General features: G+C 38.3%; 1 protein-coding gene across 2 annotated transcripts in view; it reads right to left on the reverse strand.

Annotated features, from left to right (window-relative positions):
* The window catches only part of LOC101158765 (laminin subunit beta-2), a 57,519-nt gene that overhangs the window by 30,047 nt on the left and 12,825 nt on the right, over nt 1-14,647 (reverse strand). For both annotated transcript variants that reach the window (XM_011476771.3, XM_011476772.3), the window contains exons 3-4: nt 4,774-4,943; nt 952-1,087 (exon numbers count right to left, since the gene is read on the reverse strand). In XM_011476771.3, the coding sequence (XP_011475073.1) occupies nt 952-1,087; nt 4,774-4,943 (306 nt within the window). The remainder of the gene's footprint in view (nt 1-951; nt 1,088-4,773; nt 4,944-14,647) is intronic.

The following is a 14,647-nucleotide window of genomic DNA, read 5'->3' on the forward strand; positions in this document are numbered from 1 at the left end:
CTGAGAGAACGAGAAACTGTGGATTCTAACACGGTTTGCTTAAAAAAGGACTCGATTTTGACCTTCCTACCATAAATAAATGCGCAAAAACAGTTGGACATAAAAAAGGCACCTTATGTACACGTCTGGGCAGTACTCTATCAGGCAGAGCCCGCAAAACGTTTGGGATATTTGGCTTTGGAATGAAATTTTAGGGCTCCCCTCAAACGCTTCATCCAGGGGTCTGCAACCTATGACCCTAAAAGAGCCATTAGGTCCAGTTTCTTATGACTTCAACCCAGCAAGAGATGCAAAGTCAAAGTACACATTGTTCTTGTTTCTGCAGTCATTAAACCATTTATAAAACATAGCCTTTAAATATTTTTAATAATAAAATTCTCACCGTGTTTCAGTTTTTAAATATAACACAGTGATGGTGTGGCACCGTCAGCTGGTGGTGGTTTCCAAACTGTTTATCTATTTTATGTTTAAGTGTCTTGCTGGACAATGTAAGATTGATTCCTGTGATGTTACCTGGATAATAATGAAGAGCCACGGCCAATGGGAGGGGCTTATCATTTAAAAGGGACTATCATAGGAAGTGAAAAAGAGAGTGACGGAGGTGTCATGACCTGTTGTGCCCTGCGTGGAGCTGCTCGAGGTCTGAAATAAATGAAAGGCCACTCTCACCATGGCTCCTCGGCATTATTTCCCGGCGGGACCCACGACAAACAATTTTAACTTATTTTGTAAGTTCCTTTTATTTTTTTTGCATTTCTATTATTATCATGACTTTAGTGCACAGTTATTCTTTTATTAACAGCTTTGTTGTTAAATGTAACTTTAAACATTCTTTACATGTTAATGCATTTCTATCCTTAAAGAACTTTGTTTCTGAACATCAATCAGACCCTGTTGGCTAACAGAAGATAACAATAAGGGCGTTTGATGTGTGCTGTTCTAAATACCCACCGCTGGCAGACTGCCACCAGGTGAGCTCTCCGCTGCGATCACTCAGGTAGATCACATTTTCGATACGGTGGCTGTTTCTGTGTCGAAGAGGGTGGTACGGACGCTGCGAGTCACACTCAAAGCACTTGTCCAGCTCCTGGTGAGGCAGAGAACAAGTTTGTTTGAAGGATGAAGTTTGGCTTAAAACATTTATAATGCAATCTCACTAAGCATGGTCTCAGATCTACATTTTCTATAGTTCTCAGGTCACTGATGGTCAGTTTAGCATAATGTCCATGCTGCGAATAAACCATAAAAGCAGAGTCAAATTCAAACGCCTGCAGGAAACTAAGAAAGCTGAGAAAGCCTGAGTAGTTTTTGCATTGCTCCATAAATAACCATGTCTTCATAGGAACAAAAGAAAGAAAACTCATGAGAGAGTTGCATGTGAACACACATGATAATTTTGCTTAAAAAAGAAAGCCTTTAGTTTTAAACTCACAGTTGAAACATGAGTAAAGGTGGGGATATAGTGATATGGGACTGTAAAGAGCCCACTGTTTAAAGATGTGGAATATGTGCTTTAGAGGAATCATATCTGATGAAGTAATGACGGACCAATGATATTTATCATGACTTTTTTCCTGAAAGTCCCTCTCCATTCATTCTATGATCAATTTTCAAAGTGTTCCCAGTGGTCTTTTAATCATGAATATGCAGCTTTTAGCCAAAATTTTAAAAAAAACCTGTCGTGTTCTAGGACATAGTTTCTGCAGAGCAGCAGGAGTTCATTAGAAATTCGCCTCTGAGTTGTAAACAGGGCAACCCCGGCCCCCCTTCCCAAGCGGAGAAGGGAGCTTTCCGCCCGCCCACAAGTAAGCCTTTGCTCCTGATTCACAACAATTTGAATAAATAAATACTCAGAAATGCAATTTTAATCTTAAATTCTTTTATCCATCATCACAAAAAAATGCTATAAGAACATTTGAAATACAAGAAAAAAACCACAATTTTTATCACCGCGGGTCTTTAATTAGTTGAGAAATTTTTAGCATAAAACAAATCACTAATGAGTTGTGAACAAGCAGAGAGCTGGCAGAAGCGGGTCCATTGAAGAGGGGCAATCCGAGGAAAAAAAGAGCAGTGTGGGGTAAGTTGGCACAGGCATCTGAATTCCAGGGGAGCGTTTCTTAATTAGGCTGTTGTCAGGGACGATTAAGCTGCTAGAAACAACATGGCTGTTAGAAAGGCTCAGCCTGGCACTGAACAGAAATGTGGAAGTGAATGACAAAAGCTGCAAACACACAACTTGTACCTGTGCATTTGAAGCAAATGCTATTTTTAAGTCTAATTAACCCTGAGAGACCCGTCAGTCAAATCTAACAATTAGAGCAATCAGGACGGAGCCAAACACACGGATTTCTCCTGAGTTTCTATGACAGCGGCAGTTGCTGTTTGTAATTAAGACTTATTCTTTTGCTCTTATTCAACTCCCATTAGTCAAGCCCAGATAAAGCTTTCTGCCCCAACAACACACCCGTGTAACACACCAACTCCCCATTTAGTTTCGGCTTTTCTGAAGCGAGGACGGCCTTTGGTCTCCAATTGTCAACGGATAACATGGTACCAGTGTAGCTCCTTCATGAGTAGTGAATGAAGGTAGATTCTGGGTTTCCGAGGCAGAAATCCAAGCCACACCTTACAAAAGCTCAAATCCCAATGATAGATGGGTATGTGGACGTTTACACGCTTTGAGACAACTGTTTCATGGGGCCTCTTGAGGTTGCATCAGACATACCGGGCTGTCACTGCACTGCAGCAGAAAGCCTGTCACCATAGTGAGAATCTTCATTATGTTCACCTGGAAGTTGAATTTTTGCTGTCCGCAGGCCCCGAAGTGCAGGCATGGGCATGCTAAAGAAATGCACGGTGCAAGACAAATGAATGTAAACAACGGTGAGCATGTCGGGAGGTGTTTCAGGTGAAGAAAGATGGAAAACGTGGCCGGTAGAGGTAGACCAGAACCAACATAACACAGGTGTGGAGGAAACTGCAAGATAATTCGTTTCTGCCTTCATGGCTCCATTTCAGTTTTTCTGCATGTTTTTATAAACTGCTACCAAACATTCATACTTGGTGTTTTTTTTACTTCAGTGCAAATATTTTTTAACTGCCTCCTGTTCTGCCTCCTGATTGGCTCTTCACCATTGTCAATCAATCTCCTTAGTGTAATGTCTCATGTATAGAAAGTGCCAAATTTCATCATTCATCTTTTTATTTTGTAGTACTGGCCTTGTTTTTCTATTAAGGTTTGAAATGAGAGTTCAAGTTCAAAAAAGTGAGAAAATGTTCATGTTTATCTGAAAAAGTATACAAAGTGTGTAGTAAGGAGTTTTACAGCCTTAAAACATCTAGAATAATTGAGGGGGAAAAAAGAAGTTAGATTTCAACTATTGTAGATCAATTTAACGCAACACTCCCGCCTTAAACACGGGAACACAGTTATTTTTAATTGGTGATGTGACGTAACACTCACTCAGTCCAGTTCTCGAATACAGTAAATGGTTTTTGCCGCTACCTGTACATTTTTTATGCTCCTCCATTTACAATAGTACCAATAGCAAATTCCAATTCTCCCCCTACCCCTCTGGCTCCTCCAATTGTAGGGGCATTTGGAGCCGTAGCGGAGTCCGTACTTGTTTTTTCAAGGAGAGGCTGCTGTAGGGACTTTAGGCTTGGTATCCCTACTCCCCGTCGGACGATCCTCATCGCGCTGGTAACGCGGAGGAGAAACGCATTTCTTGCCGTGGGTGTGCTCTGAAGCACCAAAGTGATTTTCTTTTTTGCATTATAAGGTATAAACCAACATTAATAATAATAATAATAATGGATTGGATTTATCTGCGCTTTTCAAGACACCCAAAGCGCTTACATTATGTCCCGCATTGTTATGTCCTTTCCAAGCGCCGACAGCTTATTGGTATTGTGGATGACTGGTGACCAATCTCAGCGTTGAGTGGGAGTAACATCCAAATTTGAAGACACTTTTTTTCAAAGTAGGCTCAGGTTCGGCCTAATGCTGCATTCTCACCGGAAGTGATTCGTGCGTCAAGTTTCAATGTTAAGTGAATGTACAGACCCGATCTGAGGTACTGCAGCCCGATTTGGGCGTTGGACGCAAAATCAGGGACTCAGCTTTTGCCACATAACGTTTTTAGTGACTCGATTAAGGTTTTTTTTGTCCTGAACTTCCATCTATTTTCTTAATCGCTGTGGCAACGGCGTTGCTGGAGACTGTCCCGGTTACTGTTGGGCAAAGGCGGGACACATCCTGGATAGGTCATCAGCCTGTCGCAGGGCACACGGAGCTAGAGCGATAAAGCCCGCTACATCAGATGCAAATTTGACACGAGAATCACATCTGGTGTGAATGCAGCATAAAGGTTCTCATCAAAAGAAGTAAGCCGATGTTTGTGGGGGTTATATCTGAATTTTAGAAATCCTTCTTAGGAAAACTATTATCTTTTTACAACCGGAACTAGATCCAAAGTAAAATAAATGCAAAAACACAATGATGTTACAATCAAAAAACGATGAAACTACTCAGAGTGGTTTTACTGTGACAAGAAAAGCCAGCCAGAAAAAAAAATCTCTGCTTTAAAAAATGTTTTAAAAAAATATCATAATTTCACACAGCAAGTATTGAAATAAAATGACATCGTCTCATTTTACCTGAGTCTTTATGAATAAAAGACTTATAAAAAGCTATAAGTACTTTCATCTCCCATAATCTTCCGAGTCTAGATGGAGTTTTCTTTTTTATTTCTTTCACCCGTCTGTTACCTGCAGGTGGCTGACAATGCAGTACTGCTCGGGTCCGTTTAGGCCGCATGTGGAAGTGGCGGTTAGGTTGACAGCTCGCCCAATCAGGAGGTTTCCTGTTGCGGGGTAACAGCTTCCTTCCGTGCAGCCGTGAGGGCTCGATGGAAGCTCTTGTCCGGCTGCATTCAGAGCTGGAGAAATGAGAGAAAGACGGAGCATTATAATAATTACCCCGGTTCACTATATAATAGTCTAACAGTTTAATGGGTCTGTGCTCGCTGCAGCCCAGTTTGACCTTTGATTCAACTGGCTTCAAAATAAATGTCAAAGTTTTCACTTTCATAACTTCTAGAAGTTTATTTTTTTTCTGTTAAACATGAAGTTCAGAAAAAAAATCTCTCATATGAAACATCAGTTCAATTGCAAAATGAAGTAAAAATCCTAAAACATTTACATTTTTCTTCATTTTCTGTTTGATTCTTTCTTCAAATTAGGTTTTTACTGATTCAGTATGGAGACACAAATGTGTCAAACCAAGATCCAACTTTGTAGCTTTGGATATCAGATTGCTACCCTCCTTCCTTGTGGGTATTTTTAAAATACATTTACAATATTTGACCTGCAACATTTTTTTTTATTTGTGGTGTAGCAGCATCCTAACCAAGCAATCCTAGGCTAACCACCTGGGACGCTGCCTTTGCGGTGAGTTTTTGAACATGATGAACATGTGTTAGGTGACAGCATTTTGGTGTGTTTTGACTGAGAAAGAAATGTACTAATAATTCAACTCCTGGATAGAAGTCGTTTAAAAATGAAAGTATCTAAAGTTCATTCTGCAAGTTATTTTCCATTGACTTTCTCGTAAATCAAATTAAATTTACAGCAGAAATGAAAACTTTTATTTTTTTTATTTGAGGAAATTATCACATTTGTGTTCGGCAACCACATTCAGAGTTCGTTTTATATGAAATTGTAGCAAACTCCTGTGAAATGTCTTATTTGGATGAATAAAGACAAATCTGTCAAACTGGAGATTGGATTTGAAATGTTTTGTTTCAAATCAAAGCAGAAATTATACAAAAACAAGACAAACAAGAGAAAAACAGAGTCCCAGTTCTCTGTACTGTCATGTCTGCAGACAGTGTTTGTCAGGTTGTCCTTCTGCAACTGCTATCAATGCAGCTGAATAAGTTGAGGTCAAGTTGTCTGCAGGTCAGAAGTCTGCTGAAAATCAGGGTCACTGTTGACTTTTAGAGATAGTGCAGGCACCATGATTTCCTATATATTACATTTCAAGGAAATATTTATATTTATTGCTGCACTTGTTTGCTCAGTCGTCTGTGATCAACACTTTATTACGTTGTGAATGTAAAGTAACCTTACTTGGTGTATCAGTAAAGACTCTCATTCATTCCTGGATGGTTCCAAAGATGTTTTTAAAAATGTCATCAAGACTTAGATTTTTATAGACTCACTATGATGAAAATTAGGTTTTTTGTGTTTTTAACATGTTCTTGTGGCATTTTTTCTGATGATGGAGGACATATATTAAGAAAAGAGATGAAAAGCTGATAAGAGTGGCTCTTTAAGTGAATCCAAACTAAAATTGCATAGTAGCAAAGTTTCTTAAAAAAATAAAAATGACCATAATAATGAAACAGTTCACCGTCAGGGCAGCTGTGATTCCATTCTCCATTATAATCGTTTCATTTTCTATAGTTAGCCATCATTCAGTCTATTTTTAGCTTTTCAAAAAAATCCTCCACTCTAATCAAAACACAGAGTCCCTCTGGGGTAAAACATCATCCGCTCCAAGAGTGATGGAGAGGAGAAAAGCTTCCGTCTCGAGTCTGCAGGAAACAACAGAAGCAAACATGCTGAAGCTCGATTGGAAAGACAAGCATGCTTTGAATGGAACCTAAAGCATCCTCTGCAGAAAACATTAACTCGATTCTGCTGCAGCAGAAGCTCATTTAACCTTGCAGATTTTTTTGTTTAATTAGAGGATTTAGGTTTTAATTCTTTCTATTAAAGTATTTAAATCTTCAGAATTTTGTTTAAAGTCTTTGTTTTTAAGACTCAAACAAAAATGTATTTTTCATTTATTTATTTAACCCTCATTTTTTTCCGGCAAAACAGATAAACAACATTCTTATTTACAACTGTGGCCTGGAAAAAGAAAAAACATTTTTTAATTATAAAACTAGATTTTTTTAGACCTTTGAATGTGAACTGGTCGTAGAAATGTGTTGCTTCATTAAGTTTTACGAGTTTGTAACATCTGTCTCACACTTTGTACAAAGAACCAAAGCAATGTGTTCCACCCGCTAGCATGATCACACAAATCTCTCGCCCCCCCATATCTCGTTCCGTTTTCTGTTGTGAACCTAAAAGCCAACTTTCAGTTTCTAAAATTTCTGATGGACTTTCAGATGTTTCTATGGAATTTGGCTGCCTTTTCCATATATTCTAGCAGGTATATCAGCTTCAAATTATTTATTAGGAGAAAAAAAAAAGAGAGAAACGCTTGGGGTGAGTTGGGGCATGTTTTCATTTCACACCCCAGTCAATCCCTTTATGTGATAAGAGAGATCAGCAGCAAAAACCTAAGAGATAAATGTCAGGAGAAGTTCGTGACAAACGCACAAGCGTGCAGACACATTTTCAGACAACCTTTTAAAGAAGGAGTGGGCGACATCTGACTTGCCGTCTGTAAGTGCCGAAGCCTAAAGATCGACACTTCAACTAGAACTTCCAGGTCCAGCGCTGGAAGTAAAGCTTTCGCTTTCCGCACACAAAGCTCAGACTTTGAGTTCATGCACATGTGTGCACACAATCTACAACAATAAGCCTTAAGCTCTTTATTTACCAAAAGAGATTTACTAAAATTGTAGTTTTAAGGTTCTTTGCATATTAGGACCGTCTACTTTCTAATTCACGACAAAGTTTTAGGGTCACCAAAAATAAAGTACTTTTACGAGATCTAAAGTGTTAAATTTACAACTTTTTTCTCAAAAATGTAGGATTTTAAAGTCGTGGGCATACAGGATAACTTCTTACAGGATCTCTGCAGCCCAATGATGAAGACATCGGTATCCCTGCACCTGTCCACTTCCATCCTTTCTTCCTCCACCAAAGACAAGATCTCTATGTTTGTGTGATGCTTCCGTCTGAAGAGGCCCGGTTTTTGGCATTTTCAACGTTCTCATGCTAATGTTAAAGACTATTTTCATTCATCTTTCTTGTTTTATGTTGAAACGAGACGTTTTATTTTGGGAAAGGGGACCTATGTAACACTGTTTTCATTCCCCTTTGGTGTTTCTTGTGCACTTGAATGACGTAAGGGGACAAATGGACTTCTGGGTATGTGAATGAAAAAGGCAGAATAAAGCTTCGGTCCTTTACACCCAAACATGTCTCTGAGCTCCTTATTTTACACATAAAACTCTGCTTTACCGACACGAACCTCAGAAACCACTAACAATAATTTGATTTTGGGTTGCCAAAAGGTTCAGAATTTCTTGATTTTTAAAAACCTATCCTGATATAAAACTTTACAAAATCCTCCACATCTTTCATCTTCAAGCAAATGTCCAATAAACAGACAATTTTTGTGTTTTTTCTCGTTAATTTATGAATTTTTTCTTGTAAATCTACTACTTTATTCTCGTAATTTAACAGTTATGAATTTTTTCTCGGGAAATTTAGGACTTTAGTTTATTTTTTTTTAATCCAACTTTAATCTAAATCTAAACTGGCCCTAAAACTCTGTCGTACTAATCGATAAATACATAAATAAAAATATTTTACAGCATCACTCTAGTACCTAAAAAGTTGTAGTTTTATCTTACATCACATGTTAAAAGACATTTAAACTAGAAACATGACAAAAATACGAGGTTTTTGCAGTTTACGCGATAAATTCGAAACATTAATGATCAGCTGAAGGCAGCACTGCCCTTGAATGTGTCAGGGGAGAAGCCTGTGGACTGTAGACTGAGATAAAACACACCCTGGACCAAGACAAGAAACGATAAGACCAGGAAGTTTGACAGCAGCAACAATCCCTCCTTTCTGTTCCATCGTCCCCTAAAGAATAAGGAATGCAGCTTTTCCCTGACCTTATTTCCGAGGTGTTACTTCACACAAGAGGTTCATGCAGCGGTCAAAGAGGTCGGCCTGGGTGAGGCGCCATAAAGCATCACAGAGGCAAACCCATGTGGGTGGACAAAAAAACACTTGTGTTTGCTCTGAACGTGGGTTTTATGAGAGCGACACAAAACAAGGAAAACAGAAAGTTTAAGTCTTCTTCTTTTTGACTCAGCGGTGATAACAGAAAACATTAATGATTGTGTTTTCGGTTCGATTTCTTCTCTACATCACTGCACAATGATTAATACGGTTCCTGTTAGGATCATCACAGGTATGAACAGGTGTAAAATATTTGGGCCTGATGGGGACACTGATACCATCCCTGCATGGGCACGTCAGCACTCATAATTCAGCATCTACTATAATTAATGATGGAGTTTGTGTTTTCAGACAGACCACACATGAACGGAATAATCCGTCCAACGGCTTCCTCTGGTCTGTCAGCCTCAGATAGCTGGAGGAAACGGCGCTGCTGTTGGTAATTACAGGGCAGCGCCGCAAACATGGAACGCGTTTGTTTTTCCAAAACACATTTTGGATATTTGGGACATGACAGCAGGTTTCTGCTCGACTTCTCCTGAATAAAACGAAGTTCAGTAACTTTACAAAAGTTTGTGAATCTTCAGAAACAGAATCCACGGGAGCCCTTGTGGTTTCATATGAAGATGTATGCGATAAGCTAAACCACATCTAGGAATCTAGGAATGAGATTTAGGAGCCAGTTTGACCTCAGAACTGCTGCAAAGTTTTGAAAACAACAGAGCATGTTTGAGCTTATCGGTGGCTTTATTTGGGCTGGATGTGCTGCTTCTAAAATCAAGATGTCTGGGTATAGATGTGTGTAACTGAGCTGTTTCTAAAAAAAAAATAAGTATTTTTTGAAAATGAAAATTTTTATTTAAGTCTTAAGAGGTTAACAGGTGAGTTAACTAGTTATTCTAGTTGCTTATGACTGAACTGTTTTCAATTAAAATCAAACTTTATCTGTATAGCACCTTTCCAACTCGTTTTAAATAATAAATTCAGCAGCTGCCTCTTTCAGAATCCATCCATCTTAATTAACTATGTGTCATCAGCTCACGTCAAGGTACAAACTGGCTCTTGCAGCTGATTTTTTCCCCTTTAAAACTTCATATTGTACAATGGAATGTTAGTGTAACCATCGAAGAAATACATATATGAGAAAAAAAAGTCAAATAAAAAAAAGTAGCAAAATCTACAAAAATGAAATACAACTATGAGAAAAAGTGAAAATGTCATGATACTAAATGGTGTATTTAGACTGGACACATTTGGTCCATTTTAAGTGAACCAGAGTTTGTTTCCTACGATAATACGGAACAAATTTTCAGGCTCTTTTGTTCACATGCACAAACCTAAAAGTGATCCAAACACAACAGCAGGTCCATGAATGACTCATTCATTCATTCATCTTCTTAGCTGTTTTCGGGGTCACGGGGCTGCTGGAGACTATCCCGGCACTCATGGACAAAGGCTGGGGACAACCTGGACAGGTCGCCAGTCTGTCCCAGGTCCACAATTATGGACACACACTAGGGCTGCACGATATGAGCAAAACTTGCGAAATGCGATATTAGTGATCAATATTGCGATCACGATATAATTTGCTGTATATTGTGCAGGCCTAACACACACTCACTTTCACTTTTATGAAGCATGTTTTTGGACAGTGGGAGGAAGCCGGAGTCCCCTGATAAAACCCATGCATGCACGGGAAGAACATGCATGGTGTTTGGAGTTTGGCGTTTCGGTTCAGGTCCCCCAGCCGGGACTTGAACCAGTGGCATCTTGCTGTGAGGCAAGAGCGCTAACCACTGCGCCACCCTAAGAATGAATTCAAAACAAATGAAGGTTTTACAGAGATCTGATCAGACTTAAGACGTAAATCAGATTTGTCTTTTCAGGATGAAGAGTTTTTGATATTAAGCATGCTGGTAAACTCTCCAATGTGTCTGAACTGAAAAACAGTTTGTTTCACTTCACAGAAATAGAAAACACAGTTTTATGGTCACCCTGCGGTCAAGGACAAATCTATACAGAAGCATCTCAGAGTGACAGAGTGCGCCTTTTTGCTTTTTGGGTGAAAAAGCTTCTGTTGGAAGCTTTGAACTTAAAAAAACAGAAAGAACCTCTGGGAACAAATGCCTAGGAAGTGCCTGAGGGAGAAACCATGCTCCACACGAACATTAACAAGGAACTGGTGAGTTCTGTTAAAGGTTCTGCTGACCAAAAGCTCTCAAAGCAAAGGTGAGCGGTCGTAGTTATACCGCCAAAACGCTTATGTGACACCAGGTGGTTTAAGAGTGTGATTATAGTGCAGCACGTGGCCATAAAGCACATAGTGTTAAAGTCACACAAAAACACACCTTTGGGCATCTTTCTTTTCCATATGACAGGAATGCAGGCAAAGAGAGGAAAATGTCAGTCATTTGGGAGACATTCCAGGTGGTAGGGGGCCGGACAAAAACAATGCAAACACACCTTTGCAAATATGTACCGAGAGGTGATTGTAAAATGACACGAATACAACTATTTTTCCATTACAGGCGAGTGTTGTGTCAAAACCGAGCCAAGGTTAGGTTACGGCAGGAGTCGCAAGAATGTGGGCTGCATGTTTCAACCGAACCAGAGTCACAGAGCCACACAGAGGTTGCTGTCTTTCTACCTTTTTAATCTAGCCCTTAGTTGAAATTTAGGAACTTATTTGATATTTTAATTATTCATCTTCTTTTTGCCAATTTGATATATCTATATCTATATATACATATATATACACACATGTATTTATTTTAATTTATTTATTATTTTATTATTATTATGTTTAATGTTTTCGTTCACATTTACCATTTTCTCTGTCTATTAAGGTTTATTTATGTACGTATTTGGTAATTTATTTATTTTTCATTTTTATTTTATTACTTTTATTCTTTTTTAATCTATTTATTACCTGAGTTGTAAGAGTGCTTTACAAATAAAGTTTGATTTGATTTCCCGTTCACTGGATTTTCAGCAGAAATTCACACATTTCCACTTTAAGGCTAAAAGATACAAAAGTAGAACTGGCTTCCATCTTGGTCACCCATGTGTCCTTGGGTAAGACACTGAAACCCCACATTGCTCCTTGTGCAATGATTATTACGTTTTGGATCACATTTCTTCAAAAATTCCATACTTACTTAGTTCCCCGCAAATGCAAGGAAGTAACTAAGTCAAAGTACCTATAAGGCCCTTCTTTCTCCAAAGATTTGGTCCAAAGTTATCTAAAATTAAAGTTTGTTTTGTCCAAACTAAAAATGTGAGTTTAAAGCAGGCAGAAGAGCCTTCAGTTCTTTAAATATCCACTACTGAGGATCCGACTCTTTCCTGACACTGTTTTACACGGCCTTGATAACCTGGAGACTAAGTTAAGTCAACCCTTTTATTCATTCACTAATAGCTGCTGCAGGTTGACGGCTCAGGCTTTGGATGATTGAGGCTGAAAAGGTTCCGCCTTTTTCCTTCAGTTAATCATCGACAGGTTTCCTGTCAAATTAGAGAAACAAGTATAATACAGCTCATCAGCTTCCATGAGTGGAAGGTAGAAAATACAGAAAGGAATTTAATTTCACTTTGTGAAAAACATTTATTTCTGGCTTTTAGAATGAGTTCATGCGCACAACAAATAGGTCTGTAGAAATGAAAGATGTCTAGAAGGAAAAGTTTGCTCTTAAAAACCTGTGTCCCAATTTTTAGTTAAAAAATTATGGTTTCCACAATTGTTGGGTGTTTGCATATTGCTGCAAGAAAGCAGGCATGTAGCCATAAAGACCATCACACTGGATGAAAATGGATAATCAGAGGCTTTCCTGCAGTTAACTGGTACTTTAGGCTTAATGCGATTATAATGTGATCATAATATGATGGTAGTATTTATGACGCACAACCATTTTGATGCTCAAAGTGTCTCTTTGTTCTCAATGGTTGGTCTCCAACCTTCATCTACGCTTTCCTTTTTATTTTTTTAAAGTAGTGTCTCAAGGTCCACCTGCACTCTAATGGTTTTACTGCCCTGGTTGTTCTGCTTTTCCAGGAAAAATCTTCAACTGAAAGCTTTTAACATGAAATGTAAAGAATGTCAGCATAAAACAAAAGCCCTCAATGTACCTTGAGAGGAAAAAACAACCAGAAAAAAGCATTTTAGTGCAAGCACTCAGGATGGAACTTCTAAGAATTTACTCCTTGTTTTATGAGGATAAAAAAAAATAAAGATTCAGAACTAAAAATGCGTACCAATATTTAGACCTAAAAGGACTTGCCCAGGTACACTGTTCTAGTAAATGTCAATTCTTGTGGAATATCACCGCTTCCACATGAAAGTACAGCAACACTACAGGAGGAGAAACTTAGTTACACAATTTTATGAAAATGTCTGTTTTTCATTTTTCATTTGCAAGGTTTGAACTTTAAATGAAGCACTGTACAGTGAACTAGTGAGGCTTGATGGTGAAGAAACCAGAAATTAAGCAAATTCATGAAGCTAAAAACCCAAAAATTAAGAATCACAAGATATTTTTGGATTCGTTAATTTTTAAATCCTCTCCATCTCCATTCACAGAGGTTCAAGTTCATACATGATTTTAGATTTTGTCCTGATTCTCAAAGCATCTTGATAGTCTTCAGATTTGGTTTTCTGATTGGACAATTCAAGCTTTGTAATCGTCTAATTAAAAGAGTGTCCAGTCAAAATATTTTTTCAATCTACCAACAACTACAATTCCCAGAGGCCCACCCCTTCACATTTGGTATAGATGAAAAGCTTCAAATGTCCTCTGTAGATACCAAAAGGAGTTAGAAAGATTTGATTGGTTTAGAGAAGTGCTTTAGAGGACAAATTCGCATTGCTGGAGGCTACACGGTTATGCCCTGTCACAAGCCACTACGCTCATTTAGCGCATATTGTACGTGTGATAATTGGTCATACGTGAATATACATGGAAAATGTGAGAAAAGTTGTGGTCTTTTCTTAAAAAAATCACAGATGTATCGCGAATGAACCATGTTAATATCAGGGGAGAAAGACGAGTAAACCCCGCATAGAACACGTAAATTATTGTAGGACATGAACCGAAATGTATATTGAGCTGTTTATTTGGAATTCATTAGTGATTTATGCCTCAGTTATGTAATTATGACGTGATATGTGCGCCGTATATGCGTTATAAAAGGCATACATCGGTGGTACATGCCTGAAAAGTCTGTTAGACATGTTAGAAAGATCTGAGAATCAAATATGTGACTATCTTGGACTCTCTGGGGTGTTGTGTCCCTGCATTTTTCTCTTTATAATACCCTATTCATTTCATTTGCAGGCGTCTTATGGTTATGGGTAATTACTCTCAAGTTTGTTTGTTTTATTTATTTATTTTTGAAATAATGCTATTGATTTTTCCAGTATGAAGAATATAATGAATGCATAGTTATATATGTCTCGAGCCTTTCCTGTCTACCTATATGATTCTCTAATAATGTAGCCCTAGCCCTATCTCCTGCTTTTGTGTGTTAGTATTGGTAGTTGTCTGTGCGTGTCAGATCTGTTTTTCTAGTGTATTTTCGTTTGTTTGTTGTTCTTTTGTTTTTCTGTTGTCTCACTTAAATGAAAATTAATATTAAAACAACAAAAAAAAAGAAAAGTCTGTTAGACATTCGGGAAACGATCGTGGAAAGCCACAATTTTCTCACAAAA

The sequence above is a fragment of the Oryzias latipes genome, chromosome 7 (assembly GCF_002234675.1).
Source record: "Oryzias latipes chromosome 7, ASM223467v1".
Classification (NCBI taxonomy): domain Eukaryota; kingdom Metazoa; phylum Chordata; class Actinopteri; order Beloniformes; family Adrianichthyidae; genus Oryzias; species Oryzias latipes.